This window comes from Tyto alba, unplaced genomic scaffold (genome assembly GCF_018691265.1).
Source record: "Tyto alba isolate M040663 unplaced genomic scaffold, T.alba_DEE_v4.0 Super-Scaffold_8, whole genome shotgun sequence".
NCBI classification, from domain to species: Eukaryota; Metazoa; Chordata; class Aves; order Strigiformes; family Tytonidae; genus Tyto; species Tyto alba.
In genome coordinates this window covers 19636152-19659597 of record NW_024881329.1, presented here as the reverse complement: position 1 = coordinate 19659597, position 23446 = coordinate 19636152, and the positions used below count along the sequence as shown (strand labels likewise).

Below are 23446 nucleotides of genomic sequence, written 5' to 3'. Positions count from 1 at the left end.
GGTGCCGGGGATGGGGACACACACGCACACACACACAAGGTGGGGGTGTGTGCTGAGTTTGGGGGGGCTGATGGCTTCTCCCCGCAGTGCTCCTCGCTGATGCTGATCGAGAGCACGCGGGACTCGCTTTGCTTCAGCCTGGCTCACTACAAGCACGGCAAGCAGCAGCACAGCCTGCAGGTAAGACGGGGGGGCACGGGGTGGGGGGCACCCTGGGGACCCCCCCACCCAACCCCACCCGCCCTCCCTGCCTCTCAGGCCAAGAGCGTGGAGGAGAAGCGCATGTGGACCCACCACATCAAGCGGCTCATCCTGGAGAACCACCACGCCATCATCCCCCAGAAGGTGAGGGCAGAGGGGGACGGGCACCACGCTGGCACTGGGGTCCCCCCCCGGCCCAGCGACAGCAGGGGGGGAGTAGCTGCACTGCATCTTTACCCCCCCCCATCTCTCTCGATCCTCTCTCCACACCAGGCTAAGGAAGCCATCCTGGAGATGGATTTGTTCTGTGAGTGCCACCGGCGCCCCGCCGTCCCCTCCCTGCCCTCGCCTGTCCCCCCCACCCCGTCCCCCAGCATCACCCCCTGTGCCCGCAGACCCCCCCCGCCTGCCCCACTGCAGCCCTGAGCACCTGAAGAAGAGCTGGTCCTGCCAGCCCCTGGGTGACACTGCTGCCGAGCCACGCCAGGGCCGCCGGCAATCCGGTGAGAGCCGCGCATCCCCGGCGTCCCCATTGCCACCACCGTCCCTCCCCAGGGGTGAAGCCACCCTGTGGGGGACGGTGGGCACCGGGTGCCAGTGCTGATGGGTGCCCCTGTCCCCACAGAGCCCTTCCAGTGCCGGGACCGCGCGGAGACGCTGCCAGACCGGCTGCACGGGCACACGGGGCGCAGGCAGTCGGGTGCGGACGGCGGCGGGGAGAGGGGAGCCCAGCTGGGGTGGTGGTCGGGGTGCCGGGTGTGGGATGGGGGTTGGGGACAGGTTGAGGGGGGGGACATGGGGACGATGCTGCCGTCACCCGATTTGGATGGCCGACTTCTCCTCGCAGAGCCTGCCAAGCAGATCCTGCGGCAGCTGGGCGAGCAAGGTGAGCCGGCACGGCCGCTGGCATCGGCGGGGTGGGCAGAGCGGGGCTGAGGGGGGGAGCATTTTGGGGTGCTGTTCCTCCCTAACCTCCACTTTTCTCTCTCTTGGCTGGCAGGGCTCAAGGTAAGGCCGGGGCGCAGGGGTGGGTTGGGGTCCCCGGTGTGCCCCAACCCTGGCACGCTGCTTGCCAGGGGGGGGACACGGGGTGCTGAACCCGGAGCTTGCCCCTGAGCAGCACGCCGGCAGCGATGGGGCTCTCCTGGGGGTGGGGGAGCCCCCGCAGCACCCCAGAGCCTGGGTGGTGACTGAGGGCGTGGTGGAGGAAGAAGAGGAGGAGGAAGAGGAGGCAGCAGCTTTGGGCAAGGACGGCCAGGAGGAGCTGCCCAGGGCCGGGGACCTGCTGGTGGAACCCCAGGAGGAGCAGGTACCCACCCCAGCCCCCCTAAACCCTGGGGAGGGCACTCTGCAGCCCTCCTGGGACACCCCAGATTGTTCCCGGGGCACCCTACATCGCTCCAGGCCACCCTCCATCACTCCTGGGGCACCCCGTGTTGCTCACAGGGCATCCCACCTCGCTCCTGGGGCACCCCAGATTGTTCCCAGGGCACCCCATGTTGCTCTCCGGGCCGCTGTGGGACCCTGAACTGTAGCTTGGCCAGTACTTGCCTCCCACAGCCCGTGACACCCCACTTTTCCTCTTGCCCAGGCCAGGGGGCACCCACCAGCGCCGGAGGGACCCAAGCGCCCAAGCAGCTGGGGGCCGGGGAGCTGCGAGAAGGTCAGTGTGACCCCGCAGCTCCTGCCCGGGGGTCCCCAGGGATCCAGCACCCACCCACCCACCCCTCTGCAGGCCGGCAGCACCCTGGAGCACCCCGAGGGGCTGGGGCCACCCAACACCCCATCCTCAGCGGGGACCCCGGCACCGGTGCTGCCCGGTGAGGAGGGGGAGCCGGAGCGCGCTGCGGAGGATTTACAGGGACTGAGCAGCGAGGAGGAAGAGGAGGAGGAGGAAGAAGCTGCTGGCAGCATCCTGCCGCCTTCGGTGCTGGACCAGGCCAGCGTCATCGCCGAGCGGTTCGGCGGCGGCGGCAGCTTCTCGCGCCGCAGCAGCCTGGCGCTGGAGGGGCCGGTGGGGCGGCCGGCTAGCCGCAGCAGCAGCACCCTCAGCCTGGACGGTGGCCCCCAGCTTGAAAGCGGAGAGCCCGGGGGGTCCCACAGCACCGTCCCCTCGCCCGAACCACTCACCGGAACCCACCGGGAGTCACAGCTCTCCAGCCGGGACCGCTTGCTCCTCGATAAGATCAAGAGCTACTACGGCCACGCCGAGCACCGCGACGCCGGCTTCAGCGTCTGCCGCCGCGAGAGCCTCTCCTTCATCCCCAAGGGGCTGGTACGAAGCTCCGTCTGCCGCCTCAACGGTCTCCCCCGGCCCCCGGCGAGCCCTGAGCCCCCCACCCAGCCGGCACCGGGGGGACCCGAGGCATCACCAGAGGAGCCATGCCGGGAAAACGGGCTGCAGCCCCCCGAGCCGCTGCTTATCCTGGAAGAGGATGACCTGGATGGCGGGGGCGAGGGGCCGCCGGCCGAGCCACCGCCACGGCTGCTGCTGACCCCCCCGCACCCCGGCACCAAGGTTTACCAGCTGGCGCGGCAATACAGCCTCCGCATCAAGAGCCGCCGCGCCGGCGGCCGCTGCGCCCCACGCCAGCCGGAGGAGGGGAACCCCTGCGCTGGCACCCCCGCCGTGACCGCGCTGCAAGATGGGGGGCTGGCAGTATCCCCCTCCCCGGCTGCCCCCCGCAGCCCCTCGAGCCCCAGCGGCGCTGAACCCTTCGCCTGGCCTGACGTGCGTGAGCTTCGTGCCCGTTTCGGTGCCCCGCGGCCACCAGCCGTCAGCCGCAGCCGTTCAGCGCCCGAGGGGCCGTGCCGGGGTGGCCGCCCGACCGAGAAGGAGCGGGGCAGCGGCCGGAGCCGGAGCGCCGAGGCATGTGGGGGGCTCAGCACCCCTGGGCCAGCACCGGCACGGCACGGCAGCGATGGGGCGTTGTGGGTGGCAGCGGAGGCCCCCCTGGGCCCCGGGCAGCGGGTGCTGGTGCTGGAGCGGGTACCGGCCCCCACCGAGTCCCAGACCTATGTGCAGATCCGCTCGCCCACCACCCGGGAGAAGATCTGCTTGAAGGCGGTGGTGGAGCGCTGCAAAGCCTACCAGGCCTCCGAGGAGTACCGGCGGCGCTGCCCCGAGCCCCCCGACACCCCCTCGCCCCCTCGCCACGGCCTCGTCAGGGACCTGCGGCAGAAATTTCAGACTCTCAACGCCACCAGCTAGGGGGGAGAAGGGGCGTCCTGCGGACCCCAGGGGAAGGAAAACCACAACTTGCCCAGGCGGAGGGGCACCCCATGGACCTCCAACCTACCTGGAAAAAGGGGCACCCCATGGACCCCCAACCTGCCCAGAAGAAGGGGCACCCCATGGACCCCCAGTGTGCCCAGAAGGGACCTCCCGTGGACCCCCAGTGTGACCATAAAGGGACACCCCATGGACCCCCAGCTCACCCAGGAGGAGGCACCCTGTGGACCTCCAACCTACCTGGAAAAAGGGGCACCCCATGGACCCCCAACCTGCCCAGAAGAAGGGGCACTCCATGGACCCCCAGTGTGCCCAGAAGGGACACCCCGTGGACCCCCAGCTCACCCAGGAGAAGGGGCACGCCATGGATGTCCAACCTACCTGGAAGAACGGGCACCCCATGGACCCTCAACCTGCCCAGGAGAAGGGGCACCCCATGGACCCCCACATCACTTGGGAGAAGGAGCACCCTGGGGACCCCCACCCTGCCTAGGAGAAGGGGCACCCCATGCCCCCCCCCCCCCCCCCCTCTAGCCTGCAGAGGCACCCCACGCATCCCCCTTGGCACCCAGCACTGCGCCCAGCTTGCTTTCACATCTTTATTAGAAAAACAAACAAAAAAAAAAAAAAAAAAACAAACCAAAAACCAAACTGAACCAAAAGTTCCTCTCTGGTCACCTGTGCTCCCCCCTGGGGTGGCTCAGCCTGGCTGTGGGTGCGGGGGCAGGGGGGGGAATCCCCCAATCCTGGCAGCGCTGGCGGGGACATGGGGTGGTGGTGAGCGGTGCCCCCCATGCCCACGGGCTGACGCTCTTTGGTTGATGCCTGAGGGGGCGGGGGCTGCCCCCTCTGCACCCACACGCTGCGGGGGGGCACGTTATGGCTTTGGGGGGGCACCCACAGCAGCTCCCCATGTGGGTGCTGGGTGGGTGGGGAGGGGTGTGGGGGGCATGCACGCGTGTGGGGCATGCACACCCGCGGCCGTGCGCATGGAGGGGCGGGCACGCCTGCATGCAGGGACACACGTGTGCACACGTGTGCGTGCAGGGACATGTGTGTGCGCGGGGCTGCCGCACGTCCCCGTGCCGGGGCGGGGGGGGGGGGCACCCCTGGGTGCACACGCTTGGAGAGACGTACACGCATGTGCACACGGGGCACGTGCCCTGGGACGTACATATAGATCTGTGTTTACCTCCATGTAGGCGTGTGCATGCCCGTAAGCATGGAAATATATGTATATATATAAATACAAATATATATATATATACACGTGTGCACACAGGCATGTGCTCAACACACACACACGGGTCATGCACGCTCGCGGACGTGCTGCTACACGCGGACACAGGAGCCCACGCGTGTGCTCGCAGGGGTGGGGGCTGCATCTCTGCACGCCCGTACACAGGCTGTACGGCCCCTGCCCCTATAGACCCGCCTGTACCTATAGGTAACACACAGGTCCCTGGGCGCACGTGGCTGTGGGCACCGCCGGGGCCTGGGGTGCAGGGTTGTTTGTCCTCCCCCCAACTCCTTGGCGGGTGAGGGGGGGTGTGTGTTATTTTTTTTTGGGGAAGAAGCTGAACCGTTTCTCCTTGTCCCTGCGGGGCAGGGGGGGCTCAGGGGGAGCCGGGGGCAGGGGCAGGCTCTGTGCCTTCCCCTGCCTGCTCCGGCACTCGGTTATTGCTGTGCTCAGCCCCTGCAGCCAGGCCTGCAGCTCCTCCTGTGGGCACAGACACGGGCTCGGGACACACACACACACACACACACACACGCTCCCCTGCCCCACCCACGCCATCCCACCCAGGTGATGTCAGCTGTCCCCAGTCACCCACATCCCCACTGCCAGCCCCTTACCATGTCCTCATGGCACCCCTGGCCACCCTGTGTGTCACCGGGCACTACAAGTCACCCTGTGTGTGTGTGTGTGTGTCCCAGGCACCACTGGTCACCACTGTGTCCCCTGGGTATCTCCAGCCACCCTCATGTCCCCTGGGCACCGCCAATGTCCCCTGGGAACCACCAGCCACCCTCTGTCCCCCTGGATATCACTGACCACCGCCATGTCCCCTGGGCACCACCAGGCCCCCTGGGCCCCCCTGTGACCCCCCTGGGCACTACCAGCCCCCCTGGGCCCCCTGTGACCCCCCCAGGCATGACCAGCCCCCCCTGTGCCCCCCTGTATCCCACTGGCCCCCCTGTGTCCCCACTGGCCACCCTTTGTCCCCCCTGTATCCCGCTGGCCACCCTGTGACCCACCCCCCAGGTGTCACCAGCCCCGCTGTGTCCCATGGGCCACTGCTGACCACTGTCACATCCCCTGGGCATCACCAGCCACCCCGTGTCCCCCTGAGCCCCCCTGTATCCCACTGGCCACCCTGTGTCCCCCCCCCGGGCAAAGCTAGTCCCCTGGGCATCTCCAGCCCCACCGTGTCCCCCCCCGGGATGTCCCTCACCTCATCCTTCCCGTGGAAGAGCCACTCGCTGCCGTTGCTGAGCCTGGGGACAGAGTGGAGGTAGCAGTAAAGCGTGTGCCACCCCACACCGTGCCGTGCCACCCCGTGCCATGCCGCGCTCTCACCTGAGTTTGAAGACGTGCTTCTTCTTCTTGTAGCCGGCGGCCACCTCGCAGAGGGCGTCCTGCAGCCCCAGGGGCTCCTCACCGTGACAGGGCAACCCCAGCGCCCGGCTTTTGGCATCCTTGAAGAAGGCGAGCTGGCCGCCCCGCAGCACGCAGTACCGCGTGCTCCACGACCTGCCGCCACACCGCCGCGTCAGCCCGGTGCGTGCCCGTGCCACCCTGGCACCGGCCCCGGCACCGCACCTACCGGTTGGATGCCCGTTTGGTGGCCGCTTCCAGGTCGTGCTTGCGGCCGAGGTAGCCCTCCAGCTGGACGCTGCAGGAGCGGGCCGGCAGCGTGGCCGGCTCCTCTGGTTCCTCCCGCGGTGGCCGGGTGTTCGGTGACGCCAGCTCCTCGTCGCTCGTCATCCGCGCCAGCTGCCGCAAAGCAACAGCCGTGTTACACCGCGGTGTCACCAAAAGCCACATCCTGAGGTCCCCTCCCTGTCCCCAACGGGGGGCTCACGGTCCCCAATCCAGGGGGTGCCAGCTCTCGCAGTGCCAGTGACCCCGCCAGCTCCGGTACACAGGAACTGGTGGCACTGGGAGGACCCCAGCAAGTGGCTGGGATGCAGTTCAGCCCTGAGACCCACACCCTGTGCTCAGCACGGTGCCAGGGCCCCCCACAGATTTTGGGGTGAGGGGATTGAGCTGAGCCAGGCAGCCCTGGGAGCCACCCGGGGTGTTGTCCCGTGCCCAGGTGACGTGGGGGAATGCTGGTGCACAGACGAGGTCCAGTTGGGGGCTGTGGTGCCCATCCAGGGGCAGGAACTGGGGACCATAGAAAGGGATCTTGGGGTGCCTGTCCCCTCCTCCTGCACTCAGGGCCGGCCCCAGCCCCGCACAGCCGTGGCTGCTGGCTCCCCAGGGAGCACACAGAGGTCCTGCTGTGTGTCCTGCCAAGAGGGACAGGAGGAGGGATGCTGTCCCTGGCAGGCAGGAGGTGACCCTGGCCCCAAGCAGGCAGGCAGTAGTCTTGTCCCCAAGTAGAGGGGGTTCCTGTCCCCAAGCAGGTAAATGTGGCCGTGGCCCCAAGCAGGCAGAGGAAGATTTTTGTCCCCGAGGAGGCAGAAGATGCTCATGTTCCCAAGCTGGCAGAAATGATCTTGTCCCTCAGTAGGCACTCAGGGATCCAGTCTCCAGGAAAGTGGAAGTGATCTTGTCCCCAAGGAGGCAGCAGATGCCCGTGTCCCCAAGCAGGCAGAGAGGGACCTTTGTCCCCGAGGAGGCAGAAAACATGCGTGTCCCCAAGCAGGCAGAGGTGGGTCTTGTCCCCAAAGAGGCAGAAGATGCTCGTGTCCCCAAGCAGGCAGAGAGGGACCTTTATCCCCAAGGAGCTAGAAGATGCCAGTGTCCCCAAGCAGGCAGAAATAATTTAGTCCCTCAGTAGGCACTCAGGGATCCAGGCTCCAGGCAGGCAAAAGTGATCTTGTCCCCAAGGAGGCAGAAGATGCCCATGTCCCCAAGGAGGCAGAAGAGGCAGAAGGGGTTCCTGTCCCCAAGCAGGCAGAGAAATCAGAAAGCAATCCTGTCCCTGAGCAGGCAGGAGGAGCAGAGAGGGTGGCAGCGAGCGCGAGGTGGCTGGCACACGGGGTGGCAATGCCCTGTGGGGTGACAATACCTCACAGGGTGCTGATGCCTTGTAGGGTGACGATGCCTTGCAGGGTGCTGATGCCCCACACAGCGCCGATGCTTCTTGGGGTGACGATGCCTCACAGGGTGGGTGACACCCCCACGGGGTGACAATGCCCAAGGGATGACGACGCCCCAGGGGCCAGCCAGGAGCACCCTTGTTGTGTGTCTCTGGTTGTTGTGTGTCCATGGGCAGCTCTGCCCGATGTCCCCTTCCAGGGCTGGTTGCTCCGGTGCCACAGGTCAGGTGGTGGCCCCGGGGGTTTTTCCTGGGATACACGCTTGCCAACAGTGGAGGATGGTGGCCCAGATCAGCCCACCCTGGGATAGATGCTCCAGCTCTGGCTCCTGCCCCAATCCCGGAGACACGCAGCACCCACAGGTGCCAGCCTCTGCCAGTCGGTCCAAGCCCGGCCACGGGGAGCAAGGGGGGGGCCTGAGCCACCCCAGGGACCCCCCAGTCACCGGGCTGAAGGGGAAAGTGCATCACCCACATGCCCGCCTGGCCTTTTTGGGGTCATTTAGCATTTATTCAACTCAAGGCAAGGAACAAGGCAAAGGCTGGGGTTGCAGGGAGCCGTCAGCACGTCATGGCCACGGCCGAGTCCACGGGGTCTGCCAGGAGTCTGTGGGACACGTGGGGACACTTTTTTTTTTTTTTGGTCACTGGGAAAGGAGAAAGCTAAACTCGAGAACTGACCGGCTCTGGTCTGTCGGCAGCGGGCAGAGAGGCGTCCCGCGTGCTTGTGCCCTTCCTCTTTTCCTCCTCCTCCTCCTCGGACCTGCGGCAGGGAGGCAGCCTGCTCAGCATCCCCGGAGGAGCGCAGTCCCCCTAAAATCCCCATCCCAGCCGCCTCACTGGGGAAATGCAGCCGTGTTCGTGCAGGGACCTGGGGCTGGCTGCTGCTCCCCTGTCCCCACCTCCCAGGGATGAAAGCCCCAACACGATGGAGCTTGACCATCGCCTCTTCCCTTCACCTGCAGCGATTTACCGCTCCGAAATGGCACATTACAAAAAAAAAAAAAAAACAAACAAAACCCCATGCTTTGAGAAGAGGGATGCTGGAGTCGATGCCCATGTGCCAGGTGGGCACTGCGGGCTGCCCCTGCCTCCTGGGGACGGTGCTGGTGACTCTTACCCTGCCTCCAGCTCCCCGTCCAGATCCAGGCGGTAGTCAGGAGCCTCGGGGTGTGTCACCCCATCCCGCGCCAGACCCTCACGCAGCGTCCGCCCGCCCAGGAGCTCCAGCTGCCAGGGAAGGGAGTGAAGGAGTTAGGGGCTGGTGAGGATGTGGGGTGGGGAAACTGAGGCAGGGTAGGCAGAAGTGAGCTGGGACCAGCTGTGCCCCCATCCCGAGCCTTCCTCACCGTTGTCAGCTTCCTCAGGGCGGCGATGCGCTCCTCCCAGGTGGCCGAGGACTTCTCGAAAGCCTCGTGACGCTTCAGCAGCTTCTCCACCGCGTCCACCGTCTGGCCGTAGTCGCTGCTGGCCAGGTAAGGCTCCTGCGCCACGAGCCATGACTCGGCCACCGAGGCGTCCCGGGAGAACTGGCACACCTCGAGCACTGCGGGCAGGGCCGGGCAGTGCTCAGCCCCCTGCCACCACGAACCCACCCACCCCCCCAGCCCAGCCGTGGTCGTCCCTGGCACTGCCGGCACACTCACGCAGCCGCAGCCGGTCCCAGCGCTGCTCCCACGTCTCCAGCATGGCTTTCCTCTTCTCCACCAGCTCCATCAGCTTCGCCTTGATCTGTGAAGGGGACGGCGTCATGGGGTGGCCCCAGTGGCATTGTCCCCACCAACTCTCAGCCCCGGCTGCCCTTACCTCAGGCGAATCTTGGTGCTTACGCTGCAGCAGCTTCTTGCCCAGCTCGATGCAACTGGTGAAGCTCTTGCTCCGGGCGTCCACCTCAGCCCTGATGCTCTGGTGGTACTTCATGAGCAGCTCCACTGAGGAGACATCCCTGGAGACAGAGAGGTGCCGGCGTTGGTGATGGCATCGGTGACGGCGTCAGCGCCAGGTCTCGGCAAAGAGCGCCAGGCTCAGCCATACCTGGGTTTCTCCTGCGTCTCGATCTGCCGGACGGTGCTCTCCATCCAGGAGAGGAGATCCCGTGCCGTGCTGAAGAAACGATGCTTGTCGGCCATGTCCACCAGCCGGGCCCGGCGCCCGCTGCACGCTTCCAGCAGCGCCCGCAGGGCTTGGACCACCTCTTGCTCCTGCTCCTGGATGCCGGCTGCCTTCTCCCCGGCGTAGGCGGTTTGCAGGCGAGCCGCCGTCTCCCGAAATTGCTGCACCTACCCGGCGAAGCCGGAGAGAGCAGGGATGCCAAATGCTGGCGGCGGCAATGCTAGGCATCCCCGCCGGTTTTGGGGTGCAGCCTTACCTGCGTTTCTAGCAGCTGGAGGTCCCGTTCGAAGGCGCTGTGCATGCGGTGAAAAGCCTCCACCGTGCCGGCGTCCTCGCCCAGGTCCTGGGGCAGCTCCTGGCGCCGGTCGGCGATGAGGGCCAGCAGCTCGGCGCCGTCGTAGAAGTACTTGTGCAGGTCGTAGGAGGCGGCGAGGAGCTGCATGCGGGTGTCGATCAGCTCCAGCAGATCGGCCCAGCTCTCGTTCAACCCGTCCTTCCACTCTGCCATGGTGGCCGCCTCTGCGTGCCCCGCGTCGATGAGGTCCTCGATGGTCAGGTTCACCCGGTCCACGCGCTCCTGCCCCACGCTGCCCGTCTCCCGCGCAAACTCCCGAAACTTCTCCCGCAGGAGCTGCACAGGGTGGGGAAGTGGGGAGAGAAAAGTCAAGTTTTCTCCCTCCAAAACCACACACCGGCACTGCCACGCCCGCCCTGGCATCCTCACCGTGACGTGGTCCAGGTCCTGCCCCATCTCCTGGGAGGAGGCGGCCACATCGCGTTCGGCGATCCACTGCTCCAGGTCTTCCACCTCCCGCTTCAGCTGGAAGAGGTGGGACATGTTCTCCAGGCGCCGGCGACGCTCCTCGGCTGCCTCCTTCAGCCCCGCGTAGTGCTTGTCCACTTGGCCCTGCAGCCGGATGATCTGCTCCCTGCGCGGCCCCCGGCACACAGACACCCCAGTTCTCACCCGGGAAAAAATGCCCCCGACCCACTCAACTGGGGCAGAGCGGGGGGAGGAACCTACTCTGCGCTCCCCGCATCCCTCTGCCACCACCACCCAGCTGGGGCAACCAATGTCACCGGAGCTCCAGCCAAACCGCCCAGCCACCGCGGTGCTGGTGGCACGGGGCCACCCCGTGGGACAAGGGACACGTGTTGGTGGCACCTACCCCTCAGGGTGGCCAGTGGAGAGCAGCTGCTGAGCCCTCCCTGCCAACTCCTTGATGGTTTGGCCATAATCCTCGATGGACCGCTGCTGCCGGACGTGTCTCTTCAGCATCACCAAGCCGCTCTCCTCATCCTGTGGCACGGCAGACACCAGCACCCATCAGCACCCAGCATGGCTGGGGGACAGGGAGTGGGGTCCAGCCCCGGCGCCCACCCCATGGGCATGTCCTGCCTCCACCACACACAGCTGGGAGCAACGGTGAGCTCGGTGGAGTGCGGCACGGCGTGTTGTGGCGCAGGAGGGGATGGCACGTAATGGCATAGCACGGGGTCAATTGCCATGGCCGAGCATGGTGTGGCACAAGGTGGCCTGTAATGGCACAGCGTGCCTTGTAATGGCAAAGCATGGCATGGCATGACCCATAACATCATGGATGGCATGACATGTAATGGCATGGCCTAGGGCAGCATGGATGGCATGGCATGCACCGGCACATCATGGCATGGATGGCATGGCATGGCACAGCATGGGATGGTATGTAATGACTCAGCATGGCATGGGGTGGGCAGCATGTTATAGCACAGAACGACATGCCCCAGGTTGGCATGTAACAGCATGGCATGAGATGGCAGAGCACCGCATGGCATGGGATGGATGGCCTGTAACGGCACAGTGTGTCATGTAATGACAAAGCATGGCATGATATGTAATGGCATGGCCTAGGGCAGCATGGATGGCATGGCATGGAATGGCATGACCTAGGACGGCATGGCATGACATGTAATGGCATGGCCTAGGGCAGCATGGATGGCATGGCATGTAATGGCATGACCTAGGATGGCATGGATGGCATGGCGTGGCACGGCACAGCAGGGAATGGCATATAATGCCATGGCATGTAATGACTCAACATGGCATGGGGTGGGCAGTGTGTTAGAGTAGCGGAGTCACCCCTCACCTTCGGCTTCTCCTCAGCTCCCATGAATAGCTCCTGCTCGCTGACCCAAGCCTCGGCCTCTCCGGCATCCCGGTAATACTGCTGGGCATCCCCAGCTTCCCGCAGGCGCCGGTGCCGGGCGGCCGCCTCGACCCGCAGCATCTCCCACAGCTCCCGCAGCTCCCGCGCCCGCTCCTCCAGCTCTGGGCTGGGCTGGTGGCCGCTCGCTGCCGCCTCGCCCCGGCTCAGCACCTCGGCCAGGCGGGGGGCATGGCCCGCCAGTTCCTTCTGCAGCGTCTGTCGGCGGGGTGGGTGCTCACGGAGGGGCTCACCCAGGGGCTGGGGTGGCCCCAAAGGGAACCGGCCGGGGTGGTGGGTGCCACCGCCGCACCCGGGCTCACCTCGTTCCTCTTGGTCAGGCGCTGCACGCTCGGGAGGTCGGTGCCGTGCTCTGTTGATGTCACCAGGGGCAGCCGCTCCCGCACCCACAGCTGCGGGTGAGAGCACCCACTGAGACCCGCGCGGCACCCAGGGGTGCCCCCCCCACTCCCTGCCAGACCCTGCCACGGCGGCGATGCTCACCGTCTCATCCTCCAGATCCCGCCCAAGCTGGTACATGGCCTTGGCGCTCTCCAGCTCCTTCCTCTTCCTCTCCAGCGGCTCCAGCAAATCGAGGAACCGCTGCTGGAGCCTCTGCTCGTGCCCGGTAGCATCCGGCACATCCCCGGCAGTGGGGAGGCCCTGCCATCCCAGCTCCTCCAGCTCCTTCATCCGCGCTCGCACTTGCTCTTCCAACCTCTGGTGGGGCAAAGCCGGGTGAGTGAGCCAGGCTGGGGATCCCCAAGGCACCGGCCAGCCCGGTTTGGGGGGCAGAACCCTCCACCTCGAAACAGGGAGGGCAGCGTAAAGGGAAGGGCGAGGTGCCAGCACCCTTTGGCCTCCCCAGCCGCTCGTCTGGCCATGCCACCACCCACCGTCAGCCTCTTCAGCAGCAGGTTGGTGGCGGTGAGGTCCTTGGCGTGCTCGGCGGCACGCAGCTCCTCCTCTGCCTGCCCCAGCCAGCTCTCCAGCTCCCCGCAGCTCTGGGCGTACAGCGCCGAGCGGTTGGCCTCGAAGAGCCGCCGGCCTTTCTCCTCAGCGGCACCGCACAGCCCATCCCAGCGCCCACGCAGCTCGTCCAGCCGCCGCACCACCACCTCACCGTACCGCGGCTTGCGGCTCGCCAGCTCCTTCCCTTCCTGCCGGCGACACACCGAAGAGGTTGGCAGCCGCCTCAGCGTGGCTCCGTGCCGGCACGGAGACCTCCAGGCATCCCAGTGCCAGCACCCACCGTCTCAATCTTCTTCAACCAGCCCTGGTTGGGTGCCAGCTCGGCCATGAACGCCTGGTGCTTCTGCCACTTGCCGTGGAGGCCGCGGCCTTCACCGTAGGAGACATCCTGTGCCATCAGCATCTTCTCCTCCATCCAAGCGTCAAGCTGCAGAACAACGGGGGTGAGGGCTTGGCTAGTGGGGACCCTCCAAGCCTCATCATCTTCACATCCCTACCTCCCGGCAGTTTTGCAGGAAAGTCTGAAGCTCATGGTTGTCCTGCAGCAAACCCGCCGCCTCCTCTGCCTTGGCCACGACGGCCCCGTGCCTGGCAGGGCGACCAGAGATGGGCACCATTAGCCCTGCTGCCCACATGCTGCCCACCCGCTGGCCCCTCGCCGGACTCACCGCTCCTGGAGGGCCTGGCACTTCTCGGCAATCTTCTCGGCAAAGATGTTCCCCTCGGCCACCAGCTTGGTGCCGGTGGCCACCACCTCAGGGACCTTCTCGGTGCTGCTCTCCACGCCGGCGTGGAAGTCCTGGAAGCGGCGCAGGGCAGTGGCCGAACCCTCCAGTGTGGTGGGAAGCTCCAGGTGCGCCAGCGTGTACTCCTGGGGAGGCATGGTGGGGGGGTTCAGCGCATTTTTGGGGTGTCCATAAGCCGGGGACAATTCCCCGGGACCCTCCTGGAGCACCCACCTGGTTGGCGAGAAGGATCTCCGCTTGCTTGGTGTCACGGATGAGCTCCTGGAAGCCGTGGCACTGGGTGAGGAAGTGGTGCCGGGCCTCTGCCATCCTCCCCAGGGCTGCCCAGCCAACTTCCACGCCGCGCAGACGCTGCCGCAGCCCCTCGTACTGGGGGTCCTCCTGCTCCCCCAAAACCTGCTCCCCTGCCTCTGTCAAGGCGGCAAAAGCAGCTGCGTGTTCCTCTGCGTCCCGCTGGGCTGCCTCGTGCTGCCGCAGCAGCTCCTCTGCCTCCGCCAAAGAGGCCGGCACCTCGTCCGTGGCCGCCACGGCTTTCTGAGCCCCGAAAAGCCAAGCCTGGAAATCATCCAGGTCCTGGAGGAAACGTCGGAGCTGCCCGGCTTCCCCCAAAGAGGCTGCCCGCTGCGCCAGGGCTTCCTGCAGCTCCTCCCAGGCGGCCACCGCTGCCGCTAGCCGTTCAGCCACCTCGCTGGCCACCTCGGGCCGTTCCTTGGCCAGCAGCTCAGCTTGGGAGCGAAGCGCAGCCAGGCGGTCCTCGGCGATGGCCAGCTCCCGCTCGATGCCGTAGAGCTTGCGTTGGGTGGCCAGGACTCCAGCCAAGTCCCGGCCGAGCTCGGCGGTGGCCTCGACCGCCCGGGCTTTGCTCCACAGCCACTGCCGGGTCTCCTCGCACTCCAGACGGTAGTTGAGGAGACGCAGTGCCGAGCCCACCGCCTGGCGACGCTCAGACACCAGTTCCCCAAACCGGTCCCACCTGTGGGGCAGAGGCAGGTGACACTGGGGGACGGAGACCCAGCCCCACTGCCACCCACTCACCCTGGCGTCACCCGCCGCCGTACCTCTTGTTGAGCTGCTCCTGGCACTGCCGGACCTGGGGGCTGCGGGGGTGCCCGCTGGCCAGCAGCCCGTCAGCTGCTTGGTTGACAGCGGCGATCTGGGAAGCCACGGTGGCCATCTCCTGCGCCAACCCTTCCAGCCTGCGGGGACAGTCGGGCTGAGAACAGGCTACACCTTGGGACACGGCACGGCAGCGCCGCTGCCGCGTGAGCACCTTACCTGTGCTGTGCCACATCCAGGTCCTCCAGTGCCTCGGGGACCTCTGGCTGCCCCAGCCAGGTCTCCTTGGCCCCCATCCAGAGGTGGCAAGCATCGCTCTCCCCAAAAACAGTGTAGAGGTCAAGGGCGTCCTGCAGCTGGCGGCCCCGCCGCTCGGCCAGGGCGGCCACCTCAGTGTGCAGCTCCCGCAGGGCTTCCAGCCGGCTCTGCGCCTCGGGGCCAGCCCGCAGCTCCGGGGGGAAGCCCTCAGCTTGCCGGGCCAGCCCATCCAACTGCTCCCGGGCAGCCGCCACCTCCTCCAGCAGCTCCTGGTGTTGCCGCAGCAAGACCCGGGTGCGGGATTCATCCTGACCCAGCTCTTCGGCGCCTGCCCGTCGCCGGGCGTCCTGCAGCCCCTCTGCCAGCTCCTCTGCCTCTGCCTGGAACTGGAAGAAGCCCTCGGCCTCCCGCAAGCCCCGCCGGCGGAAAGCCGCCAGCTCCTCCAGCTGCGCCCACAGCCCCCGCACCGCCGCTCCCCGCTCCCGCAGCCGGCCGCCCGCCTGCCCCGCCGCCGCCAGCCCCTCGCCCGCCGCCAGTGCCCGCTCCAGCCGCTCGCCCCGGCTCCGCAGCTCGGCCTCGAAGGCGGCGTGCCGGCGTTGGAGCAGCAGCACGCCCGGCAGGTCCTTCCCAAAATCCAGGGAGGAGTAGAGCTGCTCCTGCTCCTTGATCCAACCCTCCGCCTCGTCCAGTTCCCACAGGCAGGTCCAAAGGGACCGCGACTGCTCCAACAAGGCTCTCCTCCGGGCTGCCAGTGCCTGCAGCTCCCGCCGGCACAGCTCCAGGTGGCTCACACGGTCCCGGATGATTTTGGGGTCGCAGGGACGGTAACCTGGTCAGGGAGAGGGATGGGTGGCCATCATCAGGGCGTCCTGGCTTCCCCCAACCGGGGACTGAGGGCATCCTGTCACACCCACCCTCGGCGTCGGCGAAGCGGAGGGCAGCGGCGCTGATGGCTCGTGTCTTCTCTGCCTGCAGGGCCATGTCGCCCTCCAGCAGCCGGTGGGTCTGCAGCAGTTCCTCCGCCTCCAGAAGGTGCTTCCCGGATTCGGGTGATGCCAGTTGCACCTGCGGGAGAGCCCCAGCCATCGGCCCCCGGCAGACGGCACCCACTGCTCCCCGCAAAGCCGTTGCCAGCACCACGTCTGCCTCCCCCGGGGGGGGTCCCACCAACACCCGGCGGCACCCAAGACCTGTGGCTCACCTTGACCTCATCCATCCAGTCAATGCTATGGAGCATCTCCTGGAAGAGATGCTGCAGGATGAGGTTCATCTCCAGGCGCTGGCGCCGGGCGGCCAGCAGCTCCAGGAGCTGCTCCCAGAGCCGCAGGATGTTGGCCTTGCGCCCGTTGATGCGCTGGATATCATGGTAACCCTCCACCTCCAGCTCCTTCGCCACTGCCTCGATGGCCTGCACCCGCTCCTTGTAGGCGGCCGTGTCTGTCTCAATGGCCTCGTGCTTCTTTTTGGCCGCCTCCACCGCTGGCAAGTCTTGGCCGAAGTTGTCCTGCCCCAGCACAAAGCCCACGGTGAGGCTCCGGCAGGGCGTCCCTGTCCCTGGGGTGGGTGTCCCTGGCCTCACCTGGGCCACCAAGCGTTGGTTCTCACTCAGCCAGGCCTCCCGCATGGCTGCTTTGCGGTCGAAGCGCCGGGCCAGCTGCTCCAGCTTCTCCTGCCGGATGAGCTCGGTGCGCAGCGCCAGCTCCCGCTCATGCTCTGCCTTCTCCAGCTGCTCCCAGGCCTGGGGGAAGGTGGCGCCAGACGGGGGTGGCACCCGTGTCCCATGTCATCCCCACCCCACCCCGTGTCTTGTTCTGGTGGTGAACCCCAACGTGACCCACGGGTGGGAGAGAATGGTTGGAGGAACACAACCTCCCCTAGGATGGACCTGACCTGCCCCAGGATGGACCCCAACTGCCCCCAAGGGATGGACCCCAACTTCCCCCCAAGGGATGGACCCCAACTGACTTTCGACCCATCCCAGAATAGTTCTGAACTGCCCCAGGACCTGAACTGCTCTGGGATGGACCCCAACTGTCCCCAGGAGATGGGCCCCAACTGCCCTATGACCCATCCCAGGATAGTCCTGAACTGCCCCAGGACCTGAACTGCCCCCAGGAGATGGACCCCAACTTGCGCCGGGCCATCCCTGTCCTACCCCGGGACAGCCTGAGGAGCAAATTCCCTGGGGATACCAGTGGGAAGAGCTGCCCCCCCGGTTGGAGGGTGCCACGGGAGCAGCCGCCTGTCCCCGTGACACAGAACGGCACGGCACACGGCCAGGCCGCTGGGATGGGCCCCGTACCCGGTTGATATCGGAGACCAAGCGCCCTTCATGCGGGGTGTAGACGCGCTGGTTGTTGGCTCGCATCCGCGACTGGATGGTGAAGAGCAGCACCTCCAGGTTACCCTTCTCCTGAAACCTGCCCCAGAGACAGAGCTGAGCGTGGGGCACCCATGGGTGCTCAACCACCACCTGCGCAGCCACGGCGGAGCTCAAGGGGAGCTTACTTGGGGGGCTTCTCCACGGTGCGGTAGGTGCTGAAGGATTGTAGCTGGTGCTGCACCCCGGCCAGTGAATTGGCGAAGCTGCGGCTGTTGAGGGAGGCGATGGTCTGCTCGATCCAGGTGAGCAGGTCGGAGGCCAACCCCCCGTAGCCCTCGATCATTCTCTCTGTCTCCTTGGCATGCTCAATGACCTGTGGCGGGGCTGGTGGTGAGCACGGGGCGCTGGCACCCCAACAGAACCCACCCTCCCCTCAACCTCAACACCATCTCCTACCTTGCCCAGACGCCTGCCCTCCACCTCCAGCACCTTCATCTTGGAGAAGTAGTGGTAGAAAGCCACCACGTAGGTGATGATGGACTTCTCGTCGGGGTTCTCCGTGAACACATCTACCCGGCGTGAGCGAGAGGCATCAGTCCTGACCCAGCCTCTGCATCACCCCAATAGCAATGGGCCAACACGGCCTCATGAGGTCCCCCCATGGACCCACCTAGACCCCCCTTCCACAGAGTGGAAACCTCTCTGTCCCTCCATGGGACTTGGGAGTGTCCCAAGGTGTAATGGGGAAACTGAGGCAGGAAGGTTGGTGGTGTCAACCTCACCTTCGGGGTCGAGGAGCGGAGTGATGCCCAGGTGCCGCTCCGCCACACTGAACGCGTGCTCCAGGTTGTGTCGGGCGTTGGATTTGGTCAGGTTTTGGAAGTCAACCAGCTCAGGCCTGGGGCACAGGATGGTGGTGATGACCCCATGGGACATCCCCTGGTGCCACCACTGCCCCAGCAAGTCCTGGTACCCACCACCGTGCTGCCTACCTGTGCTTGTGGATGAGGGCATTGAAGGCCAGCCCGTCCTTCCAGCTTGAGGTGAAGTTGGTAACGTTCACATGGGGGTACCTGCGATGGGGACAGGGCATCACCGTCACCCTCCGGGCACCCCCAGTCCCCACCGTGGTGCGCTGTGGGTCCCTCCACCTACCCCGCTGTCTTCATCTGGCACCAGAGCAGTAGAGCATCCCTGGCAGAGCGCGTCTCTTGACCCTCCTGTGTCTGCACGATGATGTCCTGGATCTGGGGGCAGAAGAACATCCCAGGGTTGGAAGGGGACACCCACAGAGGAGGGCTCCCGCTCGGCTATGAACCACAGGGTGCTGAGCTGAGGGGTTCCCCCCCACCCCACCCAGCCCCACCTGGAAGCGGAGGATGATGGTCCAGATGAGGCCAAGGACAAGGCGGTGGTTGCCATCCACAATGTCGTGGGAGCCCATGTTCTCCAGGTGCACCCTCTGCTCCTTCAGGAACTGCAGTGCCTTGTCCACATTCTCCAAGCAGTGGATCCGCATCCGGCCCTTGGTGGGCTTGGGCTGGGGTACAAGAGCACTCAGCACCCTCCCCTTCCATGCCAGGCACCCCCACCCCTGCCTGGGGACAGCACCCCAACTCTGGTGGAGCTTTGCTCAACTCCAAGGTCTTGGTGGAGCACCGGAGCTGGTGGGGCATGGGATGGGATGGCATGTCGTGGGATGGGAGTCCTACCAGAAGCTCTCCTGACAGCACCTCCAGCAGCTTGATGAGCACCCGCCCATCCCGAAGGTCCATGTAGAGGTCCGAGATGCGACAAGTGACGCGAGCCAAGTGCGAGTTCACCCACTTGGTGAAGGTCTTCTTCTGCACGGCCTCCCGCTCGTCTGCAACGAGAGTGGGCACGGTGGCACTGGCGACAAGGACAACCCGAGAGGAGCGAAGGGACCCGAGACCCATCCCTGACCTGCCAAGGCTTTGATGCGGGAGCGCTCAAAGAGGCGCGCCGAGCTGTTGTCGTTGTCCAATTCATCGTCAGAGGCGTCCCAGCGGACGTTGATGCGACTGTACTGCTGCTGCAGCTCCAACTGCTCGTAGTCGTTTGCCGAGGTCATGGTCCCGGTGTCCCCCGGCCGGGTGGCCGTTGGCTACCGGCAGAAGGCCCCTGGGAGAAGAGCGGGGGGCCATGGGCTTCGGCATCGCCGTGGCACCTCGCCGGCCCTCCCGCGGGTGGGGATTGGTGGCTCAAAGCCGCCGGTTAAACTGCTCAGAGGGATTTAACCTCGCCCCCACCCAGGTGTTGGGGGGCACCTGGGTGCTGGACAGCCAGGGGCTCGCCCTGCTGGCACGGACCCCGTGCCAATAGCTAATTACAGCCGTGCTTCCCCGCCCAGCATTCCAGCCTGGGTCCCCAGGGGCGTCCCCCCAACCCTTGGGTGAGCAGCTACCCCAACGCCTGCGCCGTGAAGAGGCTTCGCCAGCACCCGTGGCAAAAAGCGGGTGACAGCTGCTGGAGGGGGGGGGCACTTGCCTCCGGGGACATTTGAGACACAGATAGGACATGGCTGGTATCTAAAAATGCCAGCGAGCAGCTGTCGGGGCTGTGCTGGAGCAGGGCGGGGAGGGGGGAGGAGGCTGCTGGGGGGCCCCTGAGGGGTGTGGGAAGCCAGGCTGGGCCCCCCACCCCCCGGCACCCCCAGAGCTGCCGGGAGCCCTCGGGTGCACAGCGCAGCTGGGGGAAACCCCAGGCACCCCTAAAGCCCTCGTGTCCCCAGGAGCTGTGACAGCCTGGGGCCCCCCCCAGGGACCCCCCAACAGTCGGCAGGCAGGGGAGTTTTATCGGGGCTTGGCAGGGCTGGGCCGGGCCCTGGCTGTGCACCCTAATCGCGGCTGCGCAGGCAGGGCCGTGGCTCGGGAGCTGGCCTGCATGCAGGAGTGTGCAAGGACATGAAGGAGTGTGTAAAAGCACACATGTGTGAGTGAGGCCGAGTAGGAGAGTGCCAGAGCATGCATGCGCGAGCAAAGCCACGGAGGAGTGTGTAAAAGCATGCACGTGTGAGCAAGGGCATGCAAGAGCCTGCCAGAGCGTGCACATGTAAACAAGGACATGTAAAAGCACGTGAGAACATGTAGAAGTGTGCCAGAGCGTGCACATGTGAGCAAGGACATGTAGGACCGTGCAAGAAGATGTAGAGGTATGCCAGAGCATGCACAGGTGAGCAAGGACATGTAAGAGCACGTGAGAACATGTAGAGGTGTGCTAGAGCGTGCACAGGTGAGCAAGGCCATGCAGGAGCGTGCCAGAAAGTGTATGTGTGAGCAAGGATGTGTAAGAGCATGCCAGAAGATGCACATGTGAGCAAGGAGGTGCCAGAGCATGCAAGAGCGTGCACACGCGAGCTAGGACATGTAGGAGTGTGCACGTGTGAGCAAGGACATGCCAGAACATGCACATGTGAGCAAGGCTCTGTAGGAGCATGCAAAAACATGTAGAAGCATGCCAGGGCACGCACACACAAGCAAGGACATGCAAATGCATGCCAGCACACGCGAGAAGGCACATGGGAGTGTGAGAGGCCACGCGAGCGCATGTGGGGCCCGCAGCCCTCCGTGCTGTGCCACCGGGCTCACCCTCCTGTCCTGCAGCAGAAAAACCCCACTGGGGAAGCCCAAATTCAGGGACCCTGACATGGCAGGAGCTGCAGCCGGCCCGCCTGGGCGCAGGGAACGTGCCGGGTGTGCTGAGTTGTGTTGGGTCTCTGCGGCATGCCACGGCCCGGTAGGAGACCCCCCCTACCACCACCACAGCAGGGCCACAGCCGCCAGCATCCGAGAAGGAGGAGGAGGAGGAAGAGATCGAAGGGAGCCCCAGCGGGGCCCGAGGGAGCCGCCAGCGTGCATTTAGAGCGTGGATGCTCGCCAACCCTTTGAATCTCCCTCTGTCTCACCGGCACCTTACAAACAGCCCAGTTTGGCAGAGCCACGCTGCCACCAGCACCCATCAGCACCCACAGCCCCGGGGCTGCCGTTGCACCCACTCAGCTGGAGGAAAGCCAGGAGCACCGGGGTGCTAGCCCTGCCCCGAGCATCCTGCGGCGGGGGCCAGGGCAGCATCTTTTTTTCCCCGGCCAGCGGCTCAGTGCCGTGAATCAGCACTTCCCGGCGAGGGGCTGGCACCGTGCCGCCGCCGAGGTCCCCCCGCCGGGACCAGGTGACGTCCCCCCTGCGCCCCGAGCAGCGGTTTGGTGCCTGCCACACCGCAGCCCCTTTCCCCGGCGCAGCCCTTGCGCTGCCGAAATGCCGGCGGCCAGTGCACGAGAGCTCATCGGGGTCCCCCCAAAACACCCCAAAAGAACCACCCCGTCACCACCGCCCGCAGCCCGGCGGGTTCCTGGGGCACCCTGTGTCGCCCCGGCTGCTTCGCTTTGCTAATTAACACTTTTATTTTTGCATCTCCACCAAGCCGGCAGTCAGCCACGCTCCCAGTCCTGGTAGAAAGGGGGGGCAGGAGGTGGGGGGACACCTCCAGAGCCCCCCCCCAAGAGCCGCCTGCCTCCCAGGCACACGGCCAGGAGCAGATGGCCCCGCTCAGTGCAGCACGGGGTGGTTGGGCACGGCACAGCTCCTCCGGCCGGCAAAGCCCCGCTCCAGCCACGGCTCCCCATTCTCACCCGGGGGGCGAAGGTTTGGGTTTCCCCAGTGCGGATGCCAGCCATGCCAGGACTGTCCCATGTCACCTAAACCACCAGCGCACCAAGCCGGCGACACGCACACGTGCTGACACTCCACAGACATTTTTGGCTATAAATAGGCCTCCCCTGTGCACGGCGTGGGCCAAGCCCCACTCCCTTCTTAGGAGCTGCCCCCCTGCAACTCCTCGCTTACCAAAAAATCACCAGCCGGGGCCCTAAAAAACACATTATAACTGCAAAATACTCCTTGGGGAGCTGTGCTGGCACTCACCGGGGTTGCCGGGGGTCTCCTTTGCTTGCCACCCCCTCAAACACTCCTCATTGCTCCGCTGGATTAAGCCAAAGGGCACTGCAATCCCCTGACTCCAGGAGCTGGAGATTTGCAAAGGCAAAAGCCGCCTAAAAGGAGAGCTGGGGAATCAGCCCTGGGTGGCCCCCAGTTTATTGGGGTGCAGGCAAGAGTTCCCCCAGCCCAACGGCCACCGGTGAGCATCCTCCTGCCACCACGCTGGGATGAACATGGTCCAAAAAACCCCTCCCCAGTATCTCCAGTTTCCCCAGTTGTTAAAAATGAGGGGGGGTGATGAGCCCCAGTGAGACCTGGGCATGTAGCCTCCGGAGCTGGCTTGCCCACCGTGTCCCTCCAGGACCCCCCAGGACCGGTGGGGGACCCCAGTGGGGATTGTCACCCCCGGGGAAAGTGTCCCCAGGGTGTCCCCAAAAAGTCACCGCCGCTCGCCCGCCCCGTCCTTCCCGGCAGTCGCGGGGAGAGCAACCCCCGGGGAGACGAGGGGGGGGGGACGGGACACACACACACACACGGAGTGACACCGGGCCTCCCGCCACCGGAGGTGGGGGGGAAAGGGGTGATGAGTCTCCCACCTCGCCGGGGTCCCCCGCCAAACTTCGCTTGGTGCCCGCAGCCCCCCCCCGGGACCGTACCCGGTGCTGCACCGTAAACCCGGTATCCCCGGGGCGGGCAGCGCGTCCCGGTGCCCCCCTTCCTCCTCCTCGTTTCCTCCCGCTGCCCTCCGGTCCCCCTCCCCCAGTTCACCCCCGGAGGCGGCGCATCCCGGTGCCACCGCGGTTCTCACCTGCGCGGGGCGGCGGGCGGACGAACAGCGGCGGCGGCGGGCCCGGGACCGGAGCGGGGCGGGGGAAGCGGAGCCGCCGTGCTCTGCGATATAAATAACATTATCTGGGCGCGCAGGGACATTCCTGCCCGGGGGCCAGCGGCGCTGCCCGGCCCAGATAGCCCCGCTCCCCCCAGGGAGGGCCGGGCGGAGGCGGGCGGGGACGGGCCGCCCGCCCCGCAATGCAGCACAGCGGCCCCCCCCGGCCACCGCCGCCACTGGCACCGGCGACCCGCTGCCACCGGGGGGGCCAGGGATGCCCGTCCGGTCCCGCTGCCCCTGTGCTTCCCCTC

At 66.1% G+C, this 23446-nt stretch overlaps 2 protein-coding genes across 8 annotated transcripts in view; one reads left to right on the top strand and one right to left on the bottom strand.

The window, feature by feature from the left end:
• The window catches only part of PLEKHG3 (pleckstrin homology and RhoGEF domain containing G3), a 9020-nt gene extending 4982 nt beyond the window's left edge, over window positions 1–4038 (top strand). For 3 of the 5 annotated variants that reach the window (XM_042785389.1, XM_042785394.1, XM_042785392.1), the window contains exons 9-17: window positions 88–180; window positions 259–345; window positions 475–508; window positions 597–704; window positions 827–901; window positions 1049–1087; window positions 1202–1209; window positions 1322–1510; window positions 1793–4038. In XM_042785389.1, coding sequence (XP_042641323.1) covers window positions 88–180; window positions 259–345; window positions 475–508; window positions 597–704; window positions 827–901; window positions 1049–1087; window positions 1202–1209; window positions 1322–1510; window positions 1793–3412 — 2253 coding nt within the window. In that variant the 3' untranslated portion in view covers window positions 3413–4038. The remainder of the gene's footprint in view (window positions 1–87; window positions 181–258; window positions 346–474; window positions 509–596; window positions 705–826; window positions 902–1048; window positions 1088–1201; window positions 1210–1321; window positions 1511–1792) is intronic. The other 2 variants (XM_042785391.1, XM_042785390.1) reach the window with 2 other exon arrangements.
• Window positions 4022–23446, bottom strand: SPTB (spectrin beta, erythrocytic). Of its 3 annotated transcripts, none has more exons than XM_042785376.1 (36): window positions 23115–23446; window positions 19296–19493; window positions 19064–19215; window positions 18718–18891; window positions 18507–18598; window positions 18344–18424; window positions 18134–18249; window positions 17808–17920; window positions 17537–17724; window positions 17331–17448; window positions 16608–16766; window positions 16230–16532; window positions 15943–16093; window positions 14990–15857; window positions 14773–14910; window positions 13928–14687; window positions 13637–13839; window positions 13466–13556; window positions 13249–13395; window positions 12893–13156; window positions 12501–12716; window positions 12320–12409; window positions 11940–12215; window positions 10983–11113; window positions 10538–10742; window positions 10070–10444; window positions 9736–9980; window positions 9508–9646; window positions 9348–9432; window positions 9051–9247; window positions 8822–8931; window positions 8383–8464; window positions 6259–6428; window positions 6012–6185; window positions 5887–5929; window positions 4022–5153 (listed from the first exon to the last, which is right to left on the bottom strand). In XM_042785376.1, the coding sequence occupies exons 2-36, from the start codon at window positions 19441–19443 to the stop codon at window positions 4989–4991; spliced, it is 6969 nt and encodes a 2322-aa protein (XP_042641310.1). In that variant the 5' UTR covers window positions 19444–19493; window positions 23115–23446; the 3' UTR covers window positions 4022–4988. The 3 variants fall into 3 exon arrangements, with proteins under 3 accessions (XP_042641310.1, XP_042641311.1, XP_042641312.1); XM_042785377.1 differs by lacking the exon at window positions 23115–23446 and adding an exon at window positions 22292–22738; XM_042785378.1 differs by lacking the exons at window positions 4022–5153; window positions 5887–5929; window positions 6012–6185; window positions 6259–6428 and adding an exon at window positions 7827–8003.